This window comes from Mus caroli, unplaced genomic scaffold (genome assembly GCF_978045245.1).
Source record: "Mus caroli unplaced genomic scaffold, Mus_caroli_1 scaffold_16, whole genome shotgun sequence".
Classification (NCBI taxonomy): domain Eukaryota; kingdom Metazoa; phylum Chordata; class Mammalia; order Rodentia; family Muridae; genus Mus; species Mus caroli.
In genome coordinates this window covers 30,718,167-30,735,261 of record NW_028227271.1, presented here as the reverse complement: position 1 = coordinate 30,735,261, position 17,095 = coordinate 30,718,167, and the positions used below count along the sequence as shown (strand labels likewise).

General features: G+C 43.0%; 1 protein-coding gene across 11 annotated transcripts in view; it reads right to left on the bottom strand.

Moving 5' to 3' along the window:
* Positions 1–17,095, bottom strand: part of Ptk2 (protein tyrosine kinase 2) — a 201,255-nt gene that overhangs the window by 18,604 nt on the left and 165,556 nt on the right. For 10 of the 11 annotated variants that reach the window (XM_085832008.1, XM_029470110.2, XM_029470112.2 and 7 more), the window contains 4 exons: positions 14,718–14,829; positions 9,722–9,808; positions 5,824–5,961; positions 3,737–3,868 (listed from right to left, as the gene is read on the bottom strand). In XM_085832008.1, the coding sequence (XP_085688134.1) occupies positions 3,737–3,868; positions 5,824–5,961; positions 9,722–9,808; positions 14,718–14,829 (469 nt within the window). Of the gene's footprint in view, positions 1–3,736; positions 3,869–5,823; positions 5,962–9,721; positions 9,809–14,717; positions 14,830–15,376; positions 15,740–17,095 lie in introns of those variants that run through there. The other variant, XM_085832010.1, reaches the window with a different exon arrangement.

The window sequence follows — 17,095 nt, the reverse complement described above, 5'->3', positions numbered from 1 at the left end:
GTAACAAGAACTGAAAACAAACAAAGAAAAGAAAACACAAGCTTTGGGACTGGGTCTCATATTATAGCTCCAGTTGGCCAGGAATAGCAACATGGCCTCACCCTGCTAAGTACTAGGATTATAGGTGTGTGACTTTTTTTTCCTTCCCTATACTGGGGGCTAGACCCAGCATTTTACATATGCCAGTCAAGCACTTACCACTGAGATGAATCCCCAACCCAATTTTAAAACAAACAAACAAACAAACAAACAAAACCAAAAAGGGTGACAGGCAAAGGCCTGTGATCTCAGTTAATCTGAGGGAGAAGGGTTACAACCTTGGGATCCTAAGTTACACACTGAGTAAATAGAAGGCTAGCTTGGACAATTTAGTGAGACCTTGTAACAGCAGCAGCTAAAGGCCTAACTAACAATAGAGTGCACCACACAAAAATGCAGTGTGGCAGCTCAGTGCCAAGGAGAAACTAAGACAGTTGAGGCTCTATATAGACAGCCGGTACTTTATTCAGGCAGTTAAAGCAGGTACCTCCTCAGAGATCATAGAACTATACAGGATAAGTTAGAATTGAATTGGGAAGATATCCTACTTCAGCAGGTCTTGCTGCTACATACAGAGGGAGACTCTTTAAGGCAGACATTATAGTCAGGGGTCTGGGCATGTGTTACTTAATTCTGCACATGGGCTATGCACACACACTTGGAGCTACCTGGAGGCTGGAGACATCCTGCACAGAGCATGAGTTAGACTTTACCAAAAGTTACCATGTATTTCAGGATGAGGTGTAGTGTATGAAAATAATCTCAAAGAAAGAGTAAGCCTGTAGGATACAGGCACCTCTGAGCCTTCTGATGAGAATTCCCCAACTCCCACAGAGACCAGCTTGGGTCACATCTGGCTAAACTAGTCCCATGACCCCACATCAATACCCACGCTCTTCCCACTGCCTGGAATGTATTTCCTGTGCCTGTTTGCTCTGCAAATTCCAGCTTCTCTTTTAAGACTTAGTTCACACATCGTCCAGACTCTCATGTCTCCCCAGCACCATAGGAGGCACAGAAACTCCAGTTTTCTTTTGACCTTGTTGGCAGGTTAACCTGGTGTCAACACAAACCTCTATTTAGTGGAGCCATAGTAGCACACCTGCACTGAAACCCATTAGCAATTCAAATAATTTCATTTTTAAAAATGCAAACAAATGTGTGTATATGGTAGGGAGGCTTTCTGGATAAAAAAAAAAGCTTAAGACATAAGACAAACAACAATTGGTGTATTCTTAAATTCATTTCCAAATTGAGCACCCACATTAAGAAAATTAAATCACAACTAATACTGTTAATTATTATTTTGTGGCATGACTTACAGGATACTTTTTCTCTAAAGGGATATAAAGTGCAAATCCATGTGATGAGGGGTCTGACAGCTCAACACAGTAAACCCCAGCTCCACAAAGAACCCCAGTGCTGACATGACTAATGCTCTGCATCTGCTCCTCACCTCTGTGAGGAGACACAAGTCTTACTCCCAAAATCTAAGCTTGCATTTTTTTAAAGTTTAAATGCATGTGATATAGCAGTAAAATCTGACTGAATAGAAGACATTTTATCTTTGTTATTATCTTATCTTACTATTATTACTATTTTATCTTTAGTTCTCTGTAAATGTATTTATATTTTGTATAGAAATATTATTGGTTGACTATGGGAGTTTAATGGAGAATTATAGAATAATAAGTGTGTCATCCACTAGTTTTCTAGTTAAAAGAAATCACAATGAATTCTGAGGCACACATGGCCCCTAAGAATTAGACAAAAGGATTCAGAATATGTCCTAAGTGTACAGGGTGGCTGGCTATGAAAATTGAATAACTTTATACAGGAACATTATATAGAAAATGCCAATATTGTCATTGTTTACTATCCTATTACTCGATGTTAACTTTGATAAGAACATGTGTTAAGAGATGATGCACTATCCTGAAGGGGCAGAGACTTGAAATGTGGACTGTGTGCATATCTGAGGCTGAAATAGAAATAAGACATTGAGGGATAACAATATGGCTCAGCAAGTAAAGGTACTTGCCTCCAACCCGTATTACTTGAGGACATTCCCTGGTGGCATGATTCCTCCAAATTGTACTCTGACCTCCACATGCATGCCAGGGCACACTGGAGTCCCCTTCTCACAAATAAATGTAATAATAATAATAATAATAATAATAATAATAATAATAGCAAACACTGAGAAACAGAGCCTCTCCAATGTGATCTACTTCCTGGCTCCCATGAATGCACTGTTGGCTATTCTAGAGTTGGCCCCAGAACTTACCCGGGAGTACAACTGAATGCTCTGCCTGTTAAGGCATGCTCCATCATTCTGAAAGCAAAAACTTTCAATGTTTTCACTTCAGTTGAAAGAGAGCAGCCTTTGCACTCAAACTTGTGGAGTGTGCTTTAACCTGTACAGATCAGTGTTAGAACAATCAGCTAGGATGAACAAGGCTCTGGGTTCAATTGTCACGATAGTGCAGACACACCCCTTCTCAAAAAAAGAAAGCTATTTATTTTACAATGAATAAAGTTAGAATCAAACCCTGATGAAGTCTGCAGAGTACAGTTTGAAAACACTGCCTTACAATACCATCACTGGTTGACTGAAATGCTTCCTGCCACAGACTTCAAGGAAAATAGGACCCAAATTGGTTCCTGTCTTCCCTGTATTTTGTCTCTTGGTGTCTTAGGGTTTCTATTTATATGATAAAACACCATGACCAAAAGCAACTTGGTGAGGAAAGGGTTTTCTTCAGATTGTAACTTTTGGGTCAGGCTCTAGAACTGAGGGAATCGGGACAGGAACCGTGGAAACAGGACCTGAGACACAGGCCATGGAGGACCGATATCTGTTCCCTATGGACTGCTCAGCCTGCTTCCTTATACCACCCAAGACCACCTGTTCAGGGATGGCGCTGCTCCAAGTAAGCTGGGTCCACCCACATCAACTATTATTAAGAAAACGCACCACAGAGTTGTCTACAGGCAAATTTTATGGAGAAGTTTTCTCAACTGAGAGTCCTTCTTTCCAAATAACTCTAGCCTGTGTCAAGTTGATATAAAACCAATCAATACAGGTGACATTGATGAATAACGACTCAGTCAAAGCATGAGGAGTCAGGTTTGTATTCTCCAGATAAAATGACTAAGAAAAAATGTATGGAAGCAGCAGGAAGCCTGGTTCTTTCTAGTCACATTTTTTTCCCCGAGGATTGTAGGGCAGGAGGACAAAGTCTCAAAGGCCCCAATACTGAGGCATGGACATAGCACTCAAGAAGGATTAGACAGAGAGCTCTCTTGTCAGCAAGAGTTTCTTGAAAGATCATTCTTATTAAGGTCCAGATGCATCTGTCAGACACTGAAGCAGGGGCGGGAGGTAGGCTAAGACTCAGCCATGTGAGCACATGGCTACAACAAGGCTGAGATGCACTGTTTTACCTTTACACTAGCACTGAAGTTCTGTGGAAACAACATAATAAAAAAAAATAACAGTGAGATCTGAGCCATTATATACTACAAAATTTTAGAAACCGATTCCTAAAATATCATCAAAAACAACAAAGAGCCCATTACGCGTGGCAAGTGTTTCTGACCAGATGTAAGGCAAGCGTCTTGCTTTAGGAATGGAGCTCTGCAGCAGTGCATGAGGGGGGTCTGGGCGGGGCCGAGTGCTCTGCTGAGTAGTTACCAGGAATCGCTCTTCCTTCTCCAGCCAGCGCTGGTCTTCTTCCATTTCCTGCTGCTGTCGGATTAGCCGCTCTTCCATCAGGTGAGGGGGAAGCACCTGTCCCATCCCTCGAAGGTCCAAAGCTGCGGAATCCTGGAAGGGACATTATTAACAGAACATTTAGTTTCCTGGGTCTGTTCCCATGTTCCTACTCATGCTGTAGGTCTTCTCATACTCCAGCCACCTCTCTGAAGGCTGAGATTTACTGGTTTAATATTCATGTGTATATTCTAAGAAACAGTTCAATACACAAAAGAATGCAATAGCACTTAAGAGTAAAAACGGAAAAACAACTGGTTAGTAAGAAGAGCAAGCTGAAATATGACCAAAACAAGAGCCATATGTAGTTGGCACACATGTCAAAAGCCCTAAGAGGCTAAGGCAGGAAGAACAGGAGTTCAATGTCAGCTTGAACTATATCAGACTGTCTCACAAAAGCACAAGAGGGGCCAGTGAGATGGCTCAGTGAGTAAAGGAGCTCTCCTTCAAACTGGTGACCTGAGTTCAAAATCTAGATTTTAAATCTATTACCTATGTAAAGGTAGTAAAAGAGAATTAACTCCACAAGGTGGTTCTCTGACCTACATAGTCATGGTATCATTGCCCCCATCTCCCAAAATAACAAGTAAATAAATTTTTACATACACATACACACACACACACACACACACACACACACACACACACACACGCAAGGACTGAGGATGCAGCTAAGTTGTTGAAAGTACTAGTCTAGCAGCATGATTCCCTCTCTAGAATGTTATGGTAGTATAGATCTATAATCCAACACTCAGGAGATACAAGCAGGCAGATCAGTCATACTTGGCTTTATAAGGAGTTCAAGGTAGGAGTCAATCTCCAACAACAACAACAACAACAACAACAACACCCCACATTTACTTCAAGGAAAAAATACAAATAGACAATTACAAATAATTCTTTTAAATCTTATTTTATATGAATGAGAGTTTTGCCTGTATGTGTATGTCTGTGTACCACTTGTTTGTGGTGTCCAATGGAAGTCAGAAGAAGGAGTCAGATCCCCTGCGACTGAAGTTACAGACAATTGTTAGCTACCATGTAGGTGGTAAAAATCAAACCTGGATACTTTAGAATAGCAGCCAGTGTCCTTAACCGAGGAGCCATCTTTCCAGCCCCTAGTGTTTCTTAGTTTGACCAGGAAATTTGCATATAACACACACAGTTGAAAGAACATTAGTTGGGTATGTGTGTGTGTATATCTATATATATCTATATATATATACATATATATATATATGTATATATATATTAGCCTTATGCATATGCAAATTACACCCATCAGAGGGTTCTATTTTCAAACAAACTGAGTGAGACATGACTATGTCTGACATGATAATGCCTGCTGGAATTCCTTTTCCATTTGGACAGTGCTAGGAAAGCTCTCTACTACAGAGTTACATCCCCAGTCTCTGGATTAAAACACAAACTAGATGGGGCTGGAGAGATGGCTCAGAGGTTAAGAGCACCAACTGCTCTTCCAGAGGTCCTGAGTTCAATTCCCAGCAACCACATGGTGGCTCACAACCATCTGTAATGGGATCTGATGCCCTCTTCTGGTGTGTCTGAAGAGAGCAATGGTGTACTCATATACATAAAATAAATAAATAAAATAAATCCTAAAAAAAAAAAGAAAAGAAAAAGAAATCTGTTAGAAAAAAAGCAAACTAGAAAAGATTGAGTAGATAGACATTACCATACATGCGGATGACGGTTAGAGTTGGTCCTATCCTTCCACAGTGTATACTGGGGGTCAACTCAGATTCTCAGGCTTGTTCTGATAAAAGCTTTTAAGATAAGGCCTGGCTATGTAACTTGGTTGGCCTGGAAGTTTCAATCCTCCTGCCTCATCTGGAATTCTTGGTATGGACTGCTATAACTGGCTAAGTGGGGTACCTAGATTTTACAATTAAATAATCACAACCAAGCAATCTCAGAATTATAAATAACAGGTGACTTAAACCACACTTTGTCCATTAACTAACTATAGCCAAGAACAACCCGTTTACCTCCACACTGGGCTGCCACATGGACATCTCCTGAGGTCTGTGATTCCACAATTCTGTCTGGTCCAGAAGAGATGCCTGACCTGGGTAAATGCTGCCAGCCATGGCTGGGATTCCATGGGAACCCGGGTAGCCAGAGACCTGTGAGTGATTGAGGAGGCAATGTAAGCTTCTGATATAACAGAGCTTCTGCTATATCAAAAAACCAAACAACTTCTATTAAGGAAAACATGCATGGTAGGCAGAACGGGCCCCAGATCCATGTCTGGTTCTCTGAGCATTCTCTTCTCTGACTTGATAAAAAAAGACCGTGTACATCATGGACACAACTGGAAACAAAATTATTTGAGTGGGTCCAATGTAATTACCAAAGTCCTCAAGTTCAGGGTGGAAGCAGAATACTGAGAATGGTCAGAGAGCCAACACTGTCAACTTTGAACTTGGAATACATGGAAGGTAACCAGGAGCTCAGGAATGCAGGTAGCTGACGTCATCCCTCCACCCCACCCCACCAAGGTTTTGTAGCCCTGGCTGTGCTGGAACTCACTCTGTAGATGAAGACTGTAGTAGAACTCAGAGATCCACCTGCCTCTGCCTCTCAAGTACTGGGACTAAAGGCATGCAGCACTATTGCACTGCTGAGTTTTGTTTTATTTTTTTAAGATTAAAAGTAAATTACTTTTATTAATTTAAAGTTGTGTGTGTGTTCTTCTGGGTATGTACATAAGAATGCAGATGCCCACACAGGTCAGAGGCATCAGATCCTCCTGGAGTGAAAGCTACAAGCAGTCGTGAGCCTGACACAGATGCTGGAAACAGTTATTTTACTTTGGAATTTGTACACCATGTAAGTGCTCAGGGTGACCATTGCTGGTTACAAAGGTAACAGGAGCACTGTACAGCTGTTTCATGTTTAGTTCCAGATTTTCCCTTTCCTAAGTCAACACCATTCATCCCCTGAAGCAAGAACCACAGCAATCATGACGTATCTGTAGGGCAAGCTGATGAAAGTGTATAGTTCTAGCACTTGTAATCTATGGCAAGAGGCCAAGAGTCTGAAGCCAGCCTTTCACAGTGAGGGCTCATCTCAAAAACAAACAAACAAGCAAACAAACAAAACAAAGCACAACCCTACCAAACAGCAGAGCTGCATATGGTGGGCACATCCTGTAAGCCTGACACTTGTGAGGCAGAGGCAGGAGATCATAAGGATGAGACTAGCTTGATTTATGCAGTGAGTGATCATCTAGATTATGGTCACACACTTTAGATTCTGTTCTAAAAAATTCTAAACATGCCATGTGTGGTGATGCACACTTTTGATCTTAAAAGCACTTGGGAGGAAGAAGCAGGCAAACCTCTAGAGTGAAACATTATGAGTTCCAGGCCAGCCATTTCAACAAATTCCAAATAAACTCATTCTCCAACAAGAACAAAAACTGCAACAGAATTCCAAATGTTTTTCTCCAGTGAACAAGAGGCTGATAATGGTGGGAAAGGCCATGTCTTCTATATTTCTTTTTTTTTTTTTTTTTTTTAAAGATTTATTTATTTATTTATTTTATGAAAGTACACTGTAGCTGTCTTCAGACACTCCAGAAGAGGGCACCTGATCTTGTTACGGATGGTTGTGAGCCACCATGTGGTTGCTGGGATTTGAACTCAGAACCTTCGGAAGAGCAGTCAGTGCTCTTACTCGCTGAGCCATCTCTCCAGCCCCGTCTTCTATATTTCTAAGTGTGGCAACTAAACCAGAGAGAGAGAATGCTCAGAAGGACACGGTGACAAAACCCAGGCACAGAAGGAAGCAGAGGGAAGGATGGGAGCAGCACTGGGAACATCATCATCACACGGTCTGAGTTGCCAGTTACTTACTTAGTGAGAGGAGATGAATGCATGGAGAAAGCTACATCCCCAAATATCAATACAGCCTTTGCCAAAGGCCTGTGCACATTTAGTTCTCTGGGCATTGATAAATGCCCAGCCTTCACTGTAAAATCCTACTGGATACAAGTGCTGCACATACAAGTGCATTTTTATATATTTTATGCGTATGTCTGTGTCTGCTTGTCTGTGTGTGCAGGTGTTAGAGGAAGCCAGAAGAGGGGGTTGGATTCTCTGAAACTATAGTTACCAGCAGCTGGGAGCTGCCTGATGTGGATGCTGGAAGCCAAACCTGGGTCCTCTGCAAAAAGTGCTCTTAAATGCTGAGCTGTTTCTCCAGGCCCTATACCATTTTTTTTTTTAAATAAAAAGGAGTACATTATTAACAGAACTTTCAGAAATTTTACAAAAAATAAGTTTTGTGTAACTTACAGCAGTTTTGTAAATAACCCCCAGGGGCTTCCAAAGTAGTGAGATCAGACATTTTTAAAAAACATGTCCTTGAGTGTGATTAGGTTTCCTGCATGCCTGTGAGAACATGCAGAACTGAGAGCTACCTCAGAAGTGGGTGCTGCTGCTGCTGTCTAATTCGCCCTCAGGGTCAGTTGAGTACTGACTACAGGTAGATAGGCCCTGGCTATTTTTCAGGGTGGCTGTGCTATATGCTAGACCTAGGTCTCCCATCAGTCAGAAGTGAGTTTGCCTACTTTAGCCTAACCACACACCTCTCACTGCTATGATCTGTGTCCTGGTCAGAGCTCCAGCCCTTTTGCTGAGCTGGAACACACCCGACTGTGCACCCTCCAGAAGGAGTGGAAGACTTCCCTTTTATGTTCTAAGTGCCCAGACAGTAGATGAATTAACTTGGGGACCCATTCTCCTTGTGAAGTAGTATCTCCCAGAACACAGGCCTAACCCATCAGCCCTGAACCAGTCCCTAGTGATGGGAATCTTCTTTGGCTCCATATGAGAATCAGTTTGTGGGGAACACCGGGCTGTATACAGAGCCCAAGACTTCCCCAGTACCCACTGTCCTAGACTACCGCAGACATATGGCCTTTTGTTTTCTAGTCACTGTCTACCTCCTCCCCTACCACCCTAGTAGCAACAGCAAAGCACTTTTTTTTTTTCTCCTATATTGGCCCAAGACTCTCAGTGACCCTATGGAATGTCCTCAGCAAACCTTGTCATGGGGAAAAAAACTGACCCCTCAAGCACACACCCCACTTTAATCACATCAAACTCCATAAAAAGAAAAATACAACTATGCCTCTGCTGGCCAGGTAATAGGGATCAGAAGGGTAATAGCCTCGATGGCTAGGATGACACACAGATGGCTCCTAAAGAATGGCGCCATGGTGTGGGTGCTGGCGCTCATTAGTAATAGCCTATGCATTTCTAGCAGGAATTATAGTTCAAAGTTAGTGAATGTCTTTCCCTTGACTAATATTCTCCTGGACAGCTGCTTCAAACCCAGCACTGCTCCTCACCCACTCATCTGTAGGGCATCTAGCTCATCTGCCTTCACTTACAGATGTCTGTCTTCAGTCAACAGAAGAAGGCATTGGACCTTGTTACAGATGGTTGTGAAACTCAGGACCTTTGGAAGACCAGTCAGTGCTCTTAACCGCTGAGCCATCTCTTTAGTCCCCTATTTTTTTTTTTTTTTATCTTCTCTAAGAAGTAGAGTTCAGTATTAGCTCTGCCTAGATGTGTTTGTGGTTCCACCTTGTCCTTTAGAGGTAGGTGGGAAAGGATGGATCTAAGTATAGCCACAGGCACTGGCCTGCCTGCTTTAAGACAAAACTAATGAATGTTATGAGCCTGTGGGAGGTTGGAAAGGCATAAGGGCAAGATAACCATCTCCAAGGCAAAGACCAAGGTGACTAGTTTCTTAGCTTCCACTCACCAAAATAAGTAGACAAACCAGAGAACAGAAATGAATTCAAGGTTTTTCCTACCACACAAGTATTGATGAGTCAAGTGGTATGTCTTATATCTGTGACAATTCATATACCTGGTAGTGATTGGTCTGGACCATGTGCTGTGGGCTGGGATAAAATCCTTCACTGGATCTCGGGCTAGGATAACCAGGTCTGCTGGGCTGTGAACAAATTAATAGAACATTATAAGGATGAGTCTTCTGATTCTGAAAAACCAATGGCTCACAGTAAAGAAATTGCTAATACAATTTAATTTAGTTGAATGAACAAAGGAAGTAGGATACTTCAGCAAAGAGTCTTCAACAACTGACACTTCCCCACAACTTACCTGACAGTTAACTCAAAATGACTCACAGCCTAAATGTAAGAGCTCAAACTATAACAATATAAGAAGGGAACAGGGGCTAATCTTTTAAATTACCTGGAGTTGGGAAATGTCCTCTTAGCTACAATACCAAAACCTCAAAGGACAAAACGGAACCCAAATATAAAATTATATTATCAAAATAATAATAAAAAAAAATCTTTGTGTTGTAGGTGACACCACAGGAGGAAGGCCAAGCTGAAGACTAAGAGGCTCTCAGTGTGACAGAGTTCCCACAGGTGAGTGCTAAACTAACAAACCATCTGATTAAAAAGTGGACAAAGCTTGCCACTGCCTCCCGAGAACTGGGATTAAAGGCATGAATCACCGAGTTCAAGGCCAGCCTGATCTACAGATTGAGTGTCAGGACAACAAGCTACCCAAAGAAACCTTGTCTTGGACCAAATAAAATAAAATAAAATAAAATAATTTTTAAAAGGTGGACAAAGCTGGCAACACAGTACAGAGGAGGCTGGCCTAGGCAAGATCTCAGGGCTGGTGACATTAGAGAATACAGACTGGCAGAAAAAGGTACTAGGCACCTTTGGGCAATTCCAAACCACAAGTAGTGACTTATTATGACCTCCAGGATAGAGATTAAAAAGACAAAAATAAAAGTAAGGCCAGCAGTGGAGGGATGAGCTTTGAATACTACTGCTGGGAATATAAAATGGAGCAGGTGCTATGCAGAACAGTATGCTGATCCCTGAGAAAATGAAACACAGAATTACCATACAATTCCGCAAACCCAGAGAAACGAGCATGTAAGCGCAAACAACAACACACACACCAATGTTCTTAGGAACACTGCTCATAGCTGGACAGTGGTAGTGCATTCCTTTAATTCAGTACTCAGGAGGCAGAGAGAGGTGGATCTCTGAGTTCAAGGCCAGCCTAGTCTGCAGAGCAAGTTCCAGGACAGCCAAGGTTATACAGAGAAACCCTGTCTTGTATCTCCCCCCTAATACCTCCACCCCCACCCCCCAAAAAAACCCACTGCTCATGACAGCTAGAAAGGGTGAGGATTATCTGCCAACTGATGAGTGGATAAACAGAATCAAATAGCCCAGGAAGGTGATAACTAAAAGGATGATGCAGTCATTAACTGTGTAGGATAGGTTTCTAAAGCCAAGAAGTGGCAACACTCACACAGTAGCATCCGATGGCTTAAATGAGTGTGGCAAGTAATATACACAGGAAAACACACTTGTAGCTTATGCAGTACATCCTGTACACACTAGATAGACCATTCTGCCAACAATGCTGTAAAGTCATATCACCACTTTAAATAGGCTCAGAAAAGTCAGGTGCTGCAAAAGGCTCACACAACTGACAATGGCAGAAACCCCAAATCTTTCTGCCACAATTCTACTTTGTTAACAAATACATTTATATTTCACCAAATAAAAAGGAACATGGAAGAAATTAGCCTGAACAAGGCAAACCTCGACTAAACATCACACAGTGAGTCACATGCTTTTACATTAGTGTACTGGCTAGTTTTGTGTCAACTTGACACAGCTGGAGTTATCATAGAGAAAGGAGCTTCAGTTGATGAAATGCCTCCATGAGATACAACTGTAAGGCATTTTCTCAATTAGTGATCAAGGGGGAAAGGCCCCTTGTGGGTGGGACCATCTCTGGGCTGGTAATCTTGGTTCTATAAGAGAGCAGGCTGAGCAAGCCAGGGCAGGCCAGCCAGTAAAGAACATCCCTCCATGGCCTCTGCATCAGCTCCTGCTTTCTGACCTGCTTGAGTTCCAGTCCTGACTTCCTTTAGTGATGAACAGCAATGTGGAAATGTATAAATAGGCTGAATAAACCCTTTCCTCCCCAACTTGTTTCTTGGTCATGATGTTTTGTCCAGGAATAGAAACCCTGACTAAGACAATTAGTTTTAGATTATTTTATGTTATATGGATATTTTGCCTGCATGTATGCATGTGTACCATGTTTCTGTCTGGTGTCCTTGTGGGTAAGAAGGGGGCATCGGAGTTACTGATGGATGTGAGCTGACATGTAGGTGCTGAGGATCAAACCCGGGTCCTTTCCAAAAGCAACAAGTGCTTTAAACCCCTGAGCCATCTATCCAGCATGAGTCACGTTCTTAAAGTGAGCAAGTTCTGCTTTTGGACTCTGCCTAAACCAGCTCCCTTCTTATGCCCTGTGCTCCTGACTGCTAGGAGAGACAGGACAGTGAGAAAGTCACTTTCTCCAGCTGTGTCTCTGACTGCACAGTGGATCAGCAGGATCTCTTTACTATCTTCTTCAAGGTCAACTTGGGTCATCATGCAGCAGAATACATAGGCAAGGGGATTTTGGCTGAATCTCCCTTGTGAAGATAAAGGATAAAAAGGTGATGATTAAAGCTGGAGATATAAAGCCGGTATGTCTTCTCTCAAAGGTATGCAAGACCCAGTCAAATTTTCTGATGACCACAATGACTGTCACAGAATGGAGGCCTGAGGAGTGATTCTGGGAAGTGAGACAGGATCAACTCCACTGTGCATATTAACACAACTACAGCTCTGCATGGTTTATTAACTTCCTGGAATAGTAACTGTTTTAAAAAAAAAACAACACAAACAAAATGAGCCTCATATAGCTATTTGACTAGAAATGGAAGACTAGTTCTTTGTGTGCTAAATGTGGAATCTGGGCCACATTTATCAGGTAAATGCTCTACCACTGAGCTATAAATCCCCAGTCCGGAAAGCACTGTGCCCCTGAAAGGTTTTCAGCATAATTGTGAATACTGTTTCTTAATGCTACACCCCAATCACTACATGAATACTTCTTACAATCAGGGCCAGTATGGAATCTTAATCTACTCACCAATGTGCTAAATTAGAATTCATGACTCTGGCCTGTATTTTTGTTGTTAATTTTTTTGAGGTAAGGTTTTGATATGTAGCTCTATCACTATGTCCTCAAACATGTTATTTTCTTCCTTAGCCCTGGTATGTGGGAAGGTAGGCAAGAGCCACATCTTACTTCTGTCTTCTCCTTTAGATGGACTACTTACCTATGTGTGACCCTGTCACATCCCACCATCCATCTGGAGAGCACTAGTTCACTAATGTATGCAGAGCATCTCAGTAAGACACATTCTAGAAGACAGGATGTACCTCTGTGTGAAACACCGTCCTCTGAGCAAATAGCCACCTTTATCAGGGCGGCTGTGACTACTTGCAAGAGCCCCTAAAGGTCATGCTTGTTGATGTACCTTCATATATTGGGTTCATTCCCTCTGTACCTTCCTGCCAGGTATCTATAATTCAGATTCAGCCGCACATGGCCTTGGCTATGCTAGAGAATGTAGTATGGAAAGTTAACTAAAGTTCGCATAGTAGTGTGGAACTTGGCAGTTGGTGCAGCTGTTTTGGGGCCACCCATGTTCCTATAAGCAGCCTCTCCCCATATTCTGTGGGTTAGACAATATATTGCAGGCAGTAAAAGACAAAAAGCCCTGCATCTAATTAAAACAAAACAAAAATTCACAGACAAAAGGTAAATAGCCCATGGAGGGCCATATGTCCTGGGTTGAAGGGTTGGTTCCTTTTCTGTAGGTAAGGAAGAATTTTGTTGTTGTTGCTGTTGTTAAATTGGGAACAACATCTGTTTTTTCACTGCCTGTCTCAAAGTCCTGCTCCCTCAGGTGGTGGGTTCTGTGTTGTGGGAAGAGCTGGGTGGATGAGGCTCCCTGGTTTGTAGACTGAGTTGACCCATTACCTATGCTCACTTTCAGAGTGTGTCAGGTTTACTACTTCATAGCTCAACATGGGACTACCATTTGACTTCTGACACCATGATAGAACACATAGTACAATACTAACATGGTTCCCGTGTTACCAGATTCCTACTTTTCAAAAGAAAACAAAGTGGTGTAAAACTATATTTTTAGCTAACCAATATATCATATAGCAGGAAACAACTTTTAAAAACAAACAAAAAACACCTGTTGTCTTTTTACTTTCAGGAAAAGGTCTGAATTGGATTATTTATTCAAGCTGATGTATGAAGTGTCTATCCCATCCAACACCAAAAGGATGGAAAGACTTTCCCGTGTGTGCAAAGTGACAAGGGCCACCTGTTGTCCCAAATCCACAACCACTCCACAACCACTGTCCAGCTGTTGTAAAAAGGGAACGGCTTTCCTGCCCTGGTTAGAGGAGAGAAAAACCTGGAAAACAAGAGAAGGCAGGTGCCATGCCATGCCGGGCGTGACAAAGGCTTGAGACCTCTCCAACACCTCGAATCAGCCAAAACCCAGAAGCAGCACCCCAAACTCCAGCAAAACCAAAGCAAAAGGGGTATAAGTGGAGTGGTAGAAGAGTGCTAATTTGAAATACACCAAACTCTTAGTGCCTGTGGTCTAGTCTTGTGTTTTAACCCTGAATGTCTGGGAGATCTCTAATTCTCTTGCCAACAAGAGAAAAAGACAAGTCCTATCTAATCGTCTTGGGAGCACCGTGAGGAGAAAAGGGCAGTTTCACATCAAGTCTCTCACAGCCCTGGCTTCCTCAGCTTCTACAGAGTGAGCAGCATATTGGGCAATCTACAGACAGACAGGAGGGTGACTACGCTACAGTTCCTACTCCTCCAATGACTTGGGGGCTCATCATACAATCAACAGAGTCTACCCCCACAGTCTGTACAACTTAGTTCAAGAGGACCCTTAAAGCTGGGGCAGGGACCTCAGCTACCTTGGGTGGTGCTTCATCAGACCCTCCAGAGTCCCAGGACACGGTAGCCTGTCTTCTGGATTCCATCCTCATCCGTTCTTCTTGCTGCACCTTCTCTTCCTCCAGGATTGTGCTGGAGAAACAACACACCGTGTTAAGGGGAGCTGCCAGCCAATCACCCACCCCACTCACCAGTTCCTCCCAGTAGAAGACAGACACAGAGAAAGAACCCTATATAACACAGGTTTCTAGCCTCACTCAAAAGGATTCTAGAGAGGCCATGATGACAACCGGTAAGTCCACTTAAATAAGAGCCATAGGTAAGAAGGACAGATGGTAAGAAAAAGAGCCTGGTGAAACCAAGGCCAGGCAAGATGAACTGTATACACACTGGAGTTTATCCTTGTGCAGACTGGAAGGACCCTAAGAGATCTCCAAGCACTTCTCTATCATGCACCTACATGTCTCCGGCTGACTGTATGAAAGCAGACTCCCACATAGCTCCAACTCACCAGCACATGGTGAACAACTTGTAAGAAGCCAAGATCTCCCCACTAGCTCAGACAAATAGTGTACTAACTTTTGCATTAAAAAAAAAAATAATAATAAAAATGGCAGCAGTACTACTTACAGGTGCTCCTAAAGCACTGCCTGCTCTAAACTGGAAATGCCCCACTTACCACCACCAGGCCGCGGCAATGCGGGCGGCGTCTCAGTCCTGGCTACGTGCCATCTTGTAAACGCCTCAGAATGCAGCCCAGGGAACGTGGCCAGCCCTCCTATTCCCTACTGCCACTTTGGGGTTTGGTAAGCAGCAGGTCTTTAAAATCTTCGTCTTAACTGTGGCAGCAATCGGTTCTTCCCTCCATGCCTGAAACCTGGAGTTCTAATAATGAGGCTCATTCACAGATTCTGGCTCTTGGCAGCCAGATGGAGTAAATAACCACCCAGAATCACTCAGGAAACAATGACATCAGCTGCACAGACTCCTTCTAATCTGGGAATCTGCCTGACTGTTTAAAAAGACATTCCTGCCGGCTAGGGGCTGGAGCCTGCTCTTCTCAGTCACCTCCCAAATCAGGAACAGACAGACAAAATTCACTTCATAGCTGGCCTTGAGTCAGCAAGCCGTCACTGCAGATATTAAGGAAGGCTTTCTCCTTAAAGGAAAATGGAATGTTCTCTTCGAAAGAAAAGTCACTGCCTCTTTAAAAAAATGTTCCAGTCAAAAGGACCGTCCTTCCTCCAAGGGAGATTAGTTCCCTTCTGCACGAGTTAGGAAGAGCAGTACAACAAACCCATACACACCAAATTACCTTAAAATTTAAAATTTTTCTCAGCAGCACAGGATGCAGCTTGGTGGAAGAGCACTTGCCTACAAATGTGCACGGTCCTGCTTCAATCCTAGCACCACTTCTCCTTACAGGCTATCTATCCACAGAGAGCGCTGAAACCCAAGAGGCTTTTAAAGTGGATAAAACTATGGCAACTTCTCATCAAGAAATGTCTCTAGTAGCCAATGGCTACCTACACACAAAATCAAATCACAGCTTGAAGTATAAAAGGGCAGCCATGTCTTGGCAAATTCACTTACACTGCTATCTCTAAGTCTGCAGTCAACTTTCACAGGCCTGCTACACAGCCACTGCCATGTGCCTGTGAGTGAACTGCCAAATAGAGAACATGCATGACCTCAGCAAGAGCTAACCCAGCTTTCCAGATCCCAGATCCCAGGTACATGCAGGCCCAGGGCTAAGGGGGTGTGAGTGGGGACCTGTGTAGAGAAGGCCATTTTCTGGGCAAGGGAGGCACTAGCTGGGATCACAGCAGGTTAGACACCGACAGCTGGCGGGTGACTTCCTTGGAGGAAGCTGGAGAGAAGCACATCCTGGTAAGCTCTCCAGAGCCCCACTCTCTGTCACCATCACCAGGTAATAGAGCCTGACACTTTACAAGTTAAAACAAAAACAAAACCCTGAAATGCCTGACAAAATCAAGGTTAAAAAAAATAACAGGGACAAAAAAATTAAAAGTCCTTTATCTCTTAAACCAAATATAGGCAGGCAGCAAGAAGGCTAAGTAAAACCTTTCTTTCAAGCAATGGAAAGTCCCCATTTTACATGCTCTATGAAATGGGCTACCTGATCTACTGTCCACCCATCTGCTGAGACCTCAAACAGGTACTCTGAGGTTCCCTTGTTATAGGATGTGCTCAGGCTCCAGCAGGCCAGTCTCTTTTGTCCAGTTATGCCCCCTTTCTCTGATTACCTTGAATGTACTGCCCAAATCTTCCTTCCAGTGTTTATGCATATAGTGTAAGCTTCCTGCACTGCTCAGGAGTGGATCAAGTCCTCTGGCAACTGAAAGAGCATCTGCACACCAGTGAGGCTCCAGTGAGT